Consider the following 12,622-nt stretch of genomic DNA (forward strand, 5'->3'; position numbering starts at 1 on the left):
CCTTTTGACCCAGGCCTCTTGGCCTTCACAAGGAGATGGATATGTTCTTCAATCTGGGAAGAACGGAATACATAAGGCCTGAAGCAAGAAAAGGAATGGAAAATGGAGACTGTTAAGTTATGGAACTTAAAGGACTGTTTGTTACCTATCCTGATTGTATGTATGTATAGGCATACTCGGGTTATTATGTAAAGCAGTGTTCTGTATACATGTATTTAGAATGTTTGATGTTTGTGTGTGCTTGTTGGTGGAGCATAGACTCCCCGCACACCCAGCGCTGTTTACTTGCCTTTTATATCTTTTACAAATATTTGTTTTATAAATATTACAAAATTCAGACTGAATTGAGACCTCATTTATAACATGCAAGTGATTAAGCTAGTGATTGAGTTTGCAATATTACAAGAAAAATATTCTAGAACTGCCTGCTTCTTCCTTTTTGAAAGAACTACTCATTATGTTACAGAAATTCACAACATCTTTTTCAAATTTATGGGCTTCTTTTTTCTCCCATTTTCTTGCTGAAAACCTTTTAACATTAAGATGACCAGACGCTTCCATATAATTAATTTATATCTAAAGATTTTTGTGCCAACTTTGTCAATTAACTTACAAGAGGTTTTACCATTGTTCAGTGACAAGCGATCATCACACAACTCAAATCCTCTCTCAGACTATTCTGCCAGACCCCCTCTGTTCCACTGATCTTTCTTGCAGTGAATCTTTGCACCTATTTACTACCTACTTGTCTTTTATGACTGTGGATGGCCACAATCCTCAATTCAGATGAAGGTTCAGCTGTACTATCCAGTGCTTTCTTTCCAGTCTGGTTTCCTCAGAACAGCTTCTTGTAAAGCTACTTCTGTATTGACGATGCTTTCTTTGTATATATTGTTTTCTTTGCATTGTCTGTGAAGCATCAGATAGATTGTGAACCTGGATTACCCACTCAGTGGGGAAACAGGGGAGGGTCCTGTCATCAAAAAGTATATAAACTGCGTTTTGGAACTAGTAGATGCGCTCTCTCCTGCTTGTGGGGCGCCCGCCATTGCAATAAATTACTACTTCACCGAGATCCTCGCCTGAGCCTAAGTTATCGGCTACAGAGTGTTTCTCACACAGGGAAAGATGTAGGCATTATCTAAGTAACAGTCTAGAAGTTTTGGTATATTTGCTGTGGTGTTTGGCCAGTTTCCCAAGTATCAGGAGTGGGGGGGGTTGGGGGGGACAGCCTGCTCCACCAGAGGCCTCTCCACAGACCACAGGGGGGCTTTGGCTCTGGTGCCTGGAGCACCTCCTCCCCCTCCTTCTGCACTGACTTTGATGTCTGCAGGGAGGTTTGTTACTCCTCGCTCTCCCAGCTGCTTTGGAACAGCAGGTTTATGTTTGTTTGTTTTCTTGGATGGGCTCTCACAGAGGCACAGACTGTGTTGCTCATGGCTTGGCTCTGGGCAGCAGTGGGCCCCTTTCGGGCCGGATGAAATTGTCCCTTATCTGCCACGGGGAGGCTTCTGGGTTTTTCTCATGGGGGCTGCCACTGCAGTTCCCCCCCCGAACCTTGCCATCGAACCCAGTACACTGGGGCAGCTAGGTCATTACCGGCTTGTAAAGTATCAGGGATTAAATTCACTAATGAAACCCTAAAAAGTGATGGGGGCAGAAGGGGCTGGGATATCAGTGCCACCTTTGGGGGATACCAAGCAGAGACTAGGGGATAAAATGATCACTGGGCAATTACTGTATCTACCCAAGGTAGGGACTAACTTGTGAAGGGATTTGATGATGAAATTGGGCATTCAAATAGGAAATTGTTAGACTGGAATAACAGTGTTATTAATGGAGTGCTCTCAGGCCCTGAGAGCAAAGATATACTCACCTCTGACTGGAAAGACCCTGAAATGGGGGCGGAAGCAACAATATAGGTGGACAGTTTTACCTCAGGGGTTTACAGGGCCACTGATTTATTTGGGCAAGTTCCAGAACAGATTTTGGAGCAAATACAACCTCCCAGGGAGGTATTAATGTTAACAAATATGTGGATCATTTTCTATTGTCAGGACAGGAGAAAAGAGTTGTGAAGAAAGCTACTAACAAGCTATTCAACTTTCTGGGAAAGCAGGGCTTGGGAGTATTGAAAAATAAATTACCATATGTAGAAAGAGAAGTCAGGTATTTAAGGTATCTAATGTCTAAAGGAAAACAAAGAATAAATCCAGAGAGGATTCAGGGAATTGTTGAAAATTAAGAAAGACCTAAAAAGTTTTAAAAGAAAGATTTCTTTTAAGGAACCAGGAGCCACGAAGTCTGAAGGAAAATGGATAGTCCCTGATGGGAGAGAAATGCTGAATAAAGCACCAGTGAGGCAAATATTAACTGTTTTACATCAAGAGAGTCATTGGGAGGTGCAAGCAATGTGCGATGTTGTGCTAAGAAAGTATGACTGTGTAGGAATATACACTTCAGTGAAGCAAATATGCAGAGGATGTACCATATGTCAAAAGGTAAATAAAAAGGTCTTCTGTAACCCACCTAGAGGGGGGCGGGAGCCAGAGTTTCAAGCTTTCCAAAGTATACAGGTAGACTTTACTGAGTTACCTGAAGTAGGGAGACTGGATGGGTGTAAGCTTTCCCCTTGGTATCTGCCACTGCGAACACGGTGGCTAAGGTATCAATGGAGCAAATAGTCCCTAGATATGGGATAGTTGAAAACATTGATTCAGATCAAGGACGTCATTTCATTTCACAAGTACTGCAAGGGTTAAAGCAGGCCCTAGAGATTGAGTGGGATTTTCACACCCCCTGGCAACCCTCCTCTTCTGGATAGGTGGGGCAAGTGAACTAGACATTAAAGAAGCAATTAACTAATTTAGTGTTAGAAACCCAACTTCTTTGGGTAAAATGCTTACCTTTAGCGCTCCTACAGGTTCAAACAGCACCAAGAAAGGAGATGCTGTTCAGATTATCCTATCTGGGCAGAAGGGATGAGATACCACAATTCAAAACAAGAGTTTTCTTAAGAACTGTATTCTGGGGTTGCCCTCTTTGTTATCTCTTAGGACCTATGGGTTGTTGGCTCAACACCCCACCCCACCCCCAAATCAACCAGGAAATGGGGTCCTGATTCGAACCTGGAAAGAATCAAAACTTTGTCCTGAAGGGGAAGGACCATTCCAAGTACTACTAAGCACTGAAAGTGAATTAAGAGCATTTAAATTTAAGAAATAAATATTAAATCCTCCCCTGAGAACACTTTGCTCCTGTCCTTTTCCAGATATTGACCTTTTTTATTAAAATTGAAGCTTTGCTAAAAAAAAAATAAAAAAAATACATTGAAGGTAGAAAGATTTATTTATTGTTTTATTTCATTTATTTATTAATATCAGGAGAATTTAAAATAGCATTATATCCATGTGTTATCAGGTAATAACTTCAGGTGACTTGAGACTGTAAGATACTCCACAGGCATCCTAATGTGGAAAATAAAGTAAGCTGTGTATTAAGAATCTTAATACAATATCTTTAGCATTTATTGTCAAGGGAATTTACTTTCAGAAGAAAACAGTATTTCCATAGAGGGTACGAAGCACATGAAAGATAAAAAGGATAGCACAAATAAGGCTCCCTATAAGCCTTGCATTTCATCACACCAACTGATTTAACTTGAAAATGAATTACAGTTCATGTGCACATAAGCCCAAGGAATATAGAAATGGTCATCTCCTATGTATCTATGTACTAACAACCAACACATACATTATAACTGCTGCTATTCCAGCTTGGTTTAGAGCACTGAACATAGAAATCTCTATTTCTAGAGGCAAAAGACACTGTTGTATATTTAGTTTTAACTTTCTGAAGAGTACTATTCTAACAGATTTAAAACTAAGGCTAAAACCAATTGTCTCAATCCAAATTATGAACTTCCTCAGAAATGACAACTTCTTAACTATGTTTCTTGCATATTTTTTCATTTAAAGAAGCGATTTGCAGGCTAGCTTAACACGACATTTAAACTACTTTTAAGCATAATTTTAAAAATACGAATATCTAGACAAAACAATTAAGCCTTATATCTTGAAAATTCTAACTTCTTAGAACATTTTAGCATTAAGGAAACTGTACTTATTGAGACCCAACTGCAGGATTTTTCAAAGATTCACAGACTATTCTATCAATAGCAGAATAGCAAAGCTCTGTCTAAAAACATAATTCTGCAGTTTTTCTTTTAGTGATATTAAGATTGAAACAAGTATGACCTAACTCTCCAAAAACTGAATGAAGCACTACAACCTGCTGCTTCTTTAGAGAAGTGGATAAAGAGGAACTACTGAATAACTGGTCAGATGAAGTTTCAGGTATGTTAATGAAAGTAGGGCAGAGTGAAAAACAATAATCCTCATTCAACTCTTTTCTCCTGAACACACTTAACAATACACAGCATAAAATGGTCAAATAAAACGGTCAGATAAGTGAAGAAACATTACCACTTCAAACAGCAAAAAAGTCAAAAGGAATCTGAAATTACCACCGTATAGCTAAATTATACGCTACCAGTAATTCATCTCAAAGATTAAAATGTTCATCTTTTGAATATACTATTACTGTTTAATCTTCACATTTATTCTCACTACCTGCTTTAAAACCAATCAAATCAGGTAACGTTTATCTCTGTACATCAGACCATAACTGCTAGCATCTAAAACAGTGATGCAATAAATGCTCTGTATCTACCACCCCCATACTCAGTTGCATACAACAGATGGCTCTTCCCTATATTACTTCCTTCATCATCAAAACATTGCTTTTATTCAAGAGTCTAGTTAACAGCCATGTTCACAATGATAGCACAACACGAAAATAACTGAGCTCAAGACATCACATCTGCCTGAAAAATACTAGCTACAGACATTTTCCCTGTCAGAAAAAAAAAAAAAATGGCAAGCTCTTTATTAAGTGAGAGAAACTTCACTAGTAAGGAAAAATGTATTCAATTCTTGAAGCGTTCTATATTTCCTGCCTTTAGCCACTACTTCGCTTTTCTAGGTACCAATAACTCAACTACATTTTACCCTACCATTTTTGCATCTAGGTAACAAGTTTTTACAAATAATTTAACACCCCAGAGTTAAGCCTGCAATCATCAATACATTTTGAGGTTACAACTACAAAGGACTTAATATTAACAGAAAATTTTTCCCAAGTGCTCGATTTTTAAAATCATGAGCCTGTTGCAAATTTCACCTCATTGGCAGACTTCACTCTTCCAAATGACAAAACTTCCTCTGATTACTGAAGCACCTTTCCTCCCCAGTTACCACCACCTCCTCTGATTCCCTGTCAATAGTCAACTGCAGTACCGGCACACAGCCCACGCTAACAAACCCAGAGGCTCCTTACTGCCTTACTAATGTTGGCAGATCTCACTCGAGGGTGGCACCTCACTGGTTTGGAAACAAGTCTACCAAAATCTTTGCATAAACAGCACTAGCTTAATGGAGGCTTCTTGTGTACATTAAGACAGATAGAACAGCATGTTTAAGACAACACTTAAGACTATCATAGACTGAGCAAAGGAGAATCAGCATCATACACAGTTTGATCATATTAAGAAGCTCTTTTTGCTAAAAACACATATCCTTTAAGATGTGGTGCAATTCAAGGCACCACAGTCATAAAATTCACAGAAAGAAAGCATTTACAATTTTTACACTCTGATATAAGTAGGTTCATCCCATGATAAAATTATTACTTTTGTTCCCCATTCATTTTAAGCACTGTACCTGAATGCCAGACTAGCTATAATTGCAAGAATTCACTTCCATATGGCTGCCTAGAAGATTGCATCTTAACCTAAACTCACAGGCATCATGATCTGCTCTGGACCCAAACATCTTCCTTTGCCCTTGTGTGTTACAGCTCACAATACTGAATGTATAATATTCACGCTACTTGAGGGCAATTTAAAGTTAACAAATCACTCCTAACTACCCAAGGATCTCCCACCTGTCTCATTACAGCAGAGCCTTGATAAGAACATCACTAAGATGAAATTCAAAGAATTACTCTATCTTCTTGAAACCAAAATTTTAACACAAGGTTGGTTAAATGATACCATCACATTTGCAAGCAAAGAAAAACTCACTTTTCTATCCAAATGTTTCTCAATGCTCTCATCTCTCCACCAGCATCCCCACATTTCAATCAGCCAACTTTCAAATAAAAGCGTAACAATGACTCTACAGCACCAAATCAAGAATGCTAATATTGTTTTTTACACATGAAATACAAGCCAATATTAAGCTCTTCATTTCAAATTGGAGATACAGTGGTTCATGTGAGTTATGGAGTGTGCGCACAGAAGAGAAGAGGACTGGTATCACCAAGTTACACATTTATTTCAGACTCCTAAATAGATTAATACGGTTACTGAAATAAGTAACAGATGAGTTTTGCACTGCACACAGATTTATGATGTTAGGTCCTAATACCACCATCAACATAAAGTAAAGCTATTGCAGAGAAATTTCCTGTATAGGTATTTGCATAATCTAATTCTTCTCTCATTAAGTCATGATATTATTAACGTACAGTTCATAGAAGAATTCTAAATGAAGCGGGCAGCAGGAAATTTTATGCAGTAACAACACTAAAAGAAACAAGAATGCTTCTAATCCATTATTTATAGGTTTAAAGGGCACTTAGCTCTTTTTCTGCCCTTAAGCATGAAATAAGGTAAGTTTCAAACATGCTTTATGAAAACTAATATTTATGAGCAAATAAAAAAGACATCTATTCCCTTTCTTATCTAGTCAACTCAGGAGCTATACTGCTTACATCTTACAACAGTAAACATGTTATTAACTCCTGAACACTCTGCTCATGAATCTCCCAAACGGAGTTCTAACATCTGAGCAGCTACCAATCATTCATCCAGCACACAAAGGATGGGAGAGTATTTAAGTGATCCACCATGGCCACAAACAACCTAGAATAATAATAAAGAAGCACTGAGATTGCTTTTAAAGTTCTATCCTGAAGTTCTCCCAATGCATCAGAATTTTTGACAGCCATTTTATCAAGAGAGAACCCAAAAACGTGACTAATCATGTTTATTATGAACATTTGTTACATTCTATAATACCCACAGGAGTAAAACTTCTAAAAAGCCTATGTCAAAAAAAAATAAGGTCTGCAGTTGCAAGTGTCTAATTTACTCTCCTAAAACAACCTGCTGTTTTGATCAACTTTTTGAAAACCATGGAGTAGTTCTGTGACCAGAAAAAGTCTACTGTAGAGTTATGAGGCCCACCTGCACTTTAGCTATCAGATAAACATTAATCTGTATTCTCTACAAGTCTGTTCTCTAATGAGGCAGGAATTTTATTATTTTTATATGTTATGATACTTCGAATACTGGTAACAATCTTAAAGAGCTTGTTGCAATATTAAATCTTCAATTATCTTACCCTGATGCCATTACCTCTAAAATATGCTAGAGTAGAACATACATTTTGTAGTACTCAGTAAATAAGCTACTAAGGACCTGTCAAACATGCTTTATGAAGGTAAGACCCCCTTTCAGATGCTTTAAGCAATTTCTGTGTTTTCTGCTCAAAATATTAAATTTCTCTCTTATGAAAAGACCACTTGAACACCAATCACTGTCTCTCATCACACTCAGACATGATACACATACAAACCATTTATAGAACACAGAGTCTTACTGATATACTTGTGGTAAGAAAGGAAAAACCTTTTGATCAGTTTTTCTTTCCTCAAGAACGCATTTATGATTAACAAGGAAGAGAGTTTTGAACTTCAACTTTATTCCAATTATACTTTAATATTGCAATGCAGAAGGAAACTCCAACTGAGTTGTTTGGGTTCTTAAATCTATACAGCTCTTCAGCTCCACAACAAAAGGAAAAGTAATTTTAAAAATTAATCTCCACTTCATAACTGCAGTCATATGGATCTCATAGTTTATTATTCACTTAAAGATCATTTATTTTCTTATCAAGAAAAGAAAATCCTCTATGCTATTTAAAAACTGCTCTACATCCCACAAGGACCCAGTTTCAAATTTCACTATAACTGTCAAGTAACACATAAATATGCTGTGAGCACCTCATCTTAAAAGAACTAGAAGACATGCTAAGTTTAATCCCTTCCTTTAACTATTCAACACCGGAAGTAAATTAAAACAAATGCATTTTACATCCATTTCCAGGAAAGAATAGATGCATCAACTTGAGCATCACTGCAAGACCTCCATAAAATTGCACTTTCCTGAAACTACGCCAGGTATGCAAGCCTTGAGCCCTAATCCTGCCACTGATTCTCCTCCTCTGTGGTGCCCAGCTCCACCTCTCCACCCCCACACCACAGGGGACACGGGTGGCAGCAGGATAAGCAAACACACCCATGACAGTGCGGGCGAGCAAAAGGGTCCCTAGCACAACCAGCCCGGGGGCACACGGTGCAGCAGAGGCTCCCAGAGACGGACAGGCAAAGGTGGCAAGCCCCAGGCTCCCCCCCCCCCGAGAGGGCGGGGAGAACCACCCCCTCAGGGACCAAAGGGGGAGAGAAGAGGGCTTCGGGCCTGGCCGAGGAAAGGGACGGTGGGGCGGGGAAGGGAAGGGTGGCGGCAGTTACCTGTACTGAGCAGCAGCCCCACTATGGGTGAATCCAAAGTAGTTGCCGGTAGCCATTTTGGCATCTTCTCCCAGCCGGCTGGGCACTACGGTGGCGGTAACCGAGAGGAGACGGCAGCGGCAGACAGGGCCATAACAGGAGGAAGAAGGAAGAGAAAGCAGGGGGTAAGAGAAGTGGACAGACGGACAAGAGACAGAACGAGCGTGACAGCGCCTAGTCAGACACGGTGCCTCAGGACCCTCCGCTTCCCCCCCCCCCCCACCTCGCAGCCGCCCTCCCCAAGCGCTGTTACTTACCATAGGCGAACGAAACTACCGGGCATATGGGAATCATGAGTCCGAGCTGGTGGCGGCAACGACGTCTGAACTCACTCACTCACTCACTCACCCTTTCCTCCCCCTCCCCCCCCCCCCCCCCCCCCCCTCCTCCTCCTCCTCCTCCTCCTCCTCCTCTCCTCTCCTCCTCCTGACGACCACGATTGCTCCCTTCCCTCCAGCCACCTATGGCGACAACTGCGGAGTACGGACGGGCCGGCGCCGTACGCACATGCGACGTATGAGAGAAGCCTCTGGGAGCTGTAGTTCGGCCCGTTGCTGCCTTCGCCCGCAGATGCGCGTGCTTGACGCCGCAGGAGCTGCCGCGCATGCGCGGGATGTGCAAAAGCTCTTGGGAAGTGTAGTCCTGATCCATCAGACCCACGCGGGAGGGAGCGTTGCATGTACCGCTCTCCTTATTCCCTCCATTACCCTGTGTTTTGCGCCCATAATCACACCACAGACGTACCCCTTAACTTTTATGTCAAACTATAGGGCGGATTTCTCATTCCTGCCTATACAGGCAGAACACACAGCAGTTGGTAACCCAAGTAGATGAAGTCCAGGTGAAAGGGCTCACCACCACGCTTGCCACATACTGCTATTTTCCCTGTGAACATACTGGATGTGTCAGTACGGTTATAAATGAAGTCTCATCTCAATCTGAATTTAGTAATATTTATAAAAGGAATATTAACAAAAGGCAAGTAAACAGCACTGGGTGCGCGGGGAGTCTATGCTCTACCAACGTGCACACACACACATCGAAACTTCTAAATATACAGAACACTGCTTTTACATACTACACCCAAATATGCCTATACATGTGCAATCAGAAAAGGTAACAAACAATCCTTTAAGTTCCATGACTAAATAGTCTCCATTTTTCATTCCTTTTCCTGATTACAAAACCTGGAGAATTCCAGGGCTAGTAGTGGGAACATTATGTCTTGCTTTAAGTTGTCAAGCAACTCGGTCTTCGGGCCTTATGTATCCTGTGAGAAACACTCCGTAGCCAATAACTTAGGCTCAGGCGAGGATCTCAGTGAAGTAGTAATTTATTCGCGATTGCAATGGCGGGCGCCCCACAAGCAGGAGAGAGCGCATCTACTAGTTCCAAAACACAGTTTATATACCTTTTGATGACAGGACTCTCCCCTGTTTCCCCACTGAGTGGGTAATCCAGGTTCACAATCTATCTGATGCTTCACAAACAATGCATGGCCTTCAGTTGCCGGCCTGTTAAATTTCAAATTTCTTTTGACATTTTTACTGCTTGAAGTGGTAATGTTTCTTCACTTATCTGACTTGACTTGACACCGTGATTTTCACCTAATTGTCCTAAGGAGTCTGTTTGTCTGCATTTTACTAGATCGCCTGCTAAACTTTCTTATCACTGTAAGCATATCTCAGTACCACATTCCCTCCTTCTAAACAATGTAACTCTGCAAAAACAACATTTCTATTCCCACAATTCCCCCTTTTCTTTTTTTATAAACTGTTGATTTTTGCAAAACCTTTCTCTAAGGTGTAATTTGATAGACTTCTTCTTCTTTGCTTTCTTTGCTTTCCATCTCCTCATTATCTCCTTATCTGAGTAAGGCGGTAGCTCCATGGTCATTTGTTTCAATAGTGAGGTTTCAGTTAACCACTGTACTAGTCCTCTTACACAGGGGATAATGCAGCAACCAATGGCTGTCAAAACTCCTACAACTACGATCAATGTTGCAAATATGCCTACTTTTTTTTTTTTTTTTTGCCAATTCACTGGCAAGGGTGGTAAGCCCTTGCAATGCTCTTGTTACTGAGCCATCTGGGACACTATTGTTGGGTATAAGAGTGCAACAATGGTTGCTCAGTATTACACACACAAACACACCTCCTTCCTCTGCGAGCATCATATCTAATGCTATCCTGTTTTCCCATGCCATTTTGCTGGTGGCATCTAGTTGTTCAGCGATTCCTCTCATCGCATCCTTGGTATAATTGATGAATCTCTGCTGATTATAATAGAAATAATTAATCCAATCCACATTTTTATTGATTGTTACCCACCAGAACAGTGACTCAAACCCTGCAGCAATTTGATTTCTGGCTTTATGTTCATCTGCAACTCCTCTAGGTACCCCAATAGAATCTATGTATACTCTATCATCAAATGATATTCCTAAGCCTCTTTTACTTCCTCTGGGTATTTGTGATGTTTCTCTTTCAAATGCCAGGGTGAAGGGTATAGCTAATTGAACAAGTGCACAAGTGCCTCCCCAATTGGATGGTAGGGTGGACCGTAAGATCTTCCCTCCACCGTACCACCAGAGATCTGCCCTAGGGATCTCTAGTCTTGAGCAGTTTCCCATCAAGTCCTTGGTAGCACAAGGCAAATTCTCCCAGATGCCAGGTAGCACTCACACCCTGCCGTGAGAGGCAAGCTGTATGGTTACCTATAGCTATAGAGAATGCAGGGGGAACGGTGATATTGTTATCATGCAAGAAACAGCAAAGAGAGACTTACAGGCCTCATTTCCCCAGGCAGTCTTTTCTTGGTACAATGCAATCATATATCGCATCCCTTGGAGTCTTTGGTCCACCCCCATGGGAAGGGCACTATCTGGGCAATCGGTCATCCCGAGGCACAAGCATAGCAGTAGCTACGGTTGAGACTCTGGACGGTATATTTGACCCATTCTATCCAGGCATTCACATCCCCATACCCTGTTTGAATCTCAAATGTTTGAACTGCCACATTTCAGAGGGCCTTCTGTTTTCTCTCCTGTTTCCTCCTTGAGTTTCTCCCTTTCTCTGATGGCAATAGAGGATTGTTTCCATACAGCTATTCTCAATCTGGCTGTTGGGTCTCTCCCAGTTATTTGTTCTCTCTGCTCAGTTGTCATTGGGCATTTAAATCTCCACAAGCTAGCACCTCACAAGCATCAAACGTGACGGCTTGTGGTACATAACCCTCTGTCACAGTCACCCATATTTTGATGGGCTATCCCGTCTTTGCTATTATCTGGTCATGCCTTTTCCAAGTTACCAAATGACCAAGGCCTTCTCTGAGTCCTAGAATCACTAAAAACAAAATCAGTAATCAATTTTTCCCTGTCATTATTTTTAAACCTTAGGTTTCCAAACAATTATCGATACAAAAAAATAAGATGTACACTACTACTATAACAACCCCCCCTTGGGAGCACTGCAATTCGCTATAGGTCTGTCCTTTCTCTCAATCACAAATCACAGTCGTTAGTTACCTGTGAAAATAAAAGGTTAGTTTACAATTGTAAGCTCTTATCCTGCTCAGAGTCCACTATGAGATTTTTCTCTTTAATTTCAACTTCCAACAAGTCTTTTGTAGGAACAGCTTCCCAGGTACTAGCGTCGACGGATACCTTCACTCGAGTATAGGGAGTCCAACCTTTTTCCGCAGTTCTTATGGCTGTTTCAGTGGTTAGTAATTGTCCTTCCCATTCAGGCCAGAGTTGACTCTTTCCAGGTCCGAATCAGGACCTGGTTTCCTGGGTGATGGTGGTGAATGGGGAATTCCAAAGGTGGGGTTTGAGCCGACAACCCACAGGTCCTGAGAAATGACAAAGAAGAGGACAATCCCAGAATACAGTTCTTAAGAAAACTCTCTTGTTTTGAATTGTGGTATC

General features: G+C 41.0%; 1 protein-coding gene across 3 annotated transcripts in view; it reads right to left on the reverse strand.

The window, feature by feature from the left end:
- LOC101800730 (zinc finger RNA-binding protein) overlaps positions 1 to 9,078 on the reverse strand; it is a 57,757-nt gene extending 48,679 nt beyond the window's left edge. For all 3 annotated transcript variants that reach the window (XR_011805573.1, XM_038169590.2, XM_038169589.2), the window contains exons 1-2: positions 8,952 to 9,078; positions 8,656 to 8,740 (exon numbers count right to left, since the gene is read on the reverse strand). Coding sequence is in view for 2 of the 3 variants with exons in the window: in XM_038169590.2 (XP_038025518.1) it covers positions 8,656 to 8,740; positions 8,952 to 8,988 (122 nt within the window). In the remaining variant the exon portion in view is untranslated. The remainder of the gene's footprint in view (positions 1 to 8,655; positions 8,741 to 8,951) is intronic.
- Between the last annotated feature and the right edge of the window lie 3,544 nt (positions 9,079 to 12,622).

Source organism: Anas platyrhynchos, chromosome W (assembly GCF_047663525.1).
Source record: "Anas platyrhynchos isolate ZD024472 breed Pekin duck chromosome W, IASCAAS_PekinDuck_T2T, whole genome shotgun sequence".
In the NCBI taxonomy this organism is placed as follows: Eukaryota; Metazoa; Chordata; class Aves; order Anseriformes; family Anatidae; genus Anas; species Anas platyrhynchos.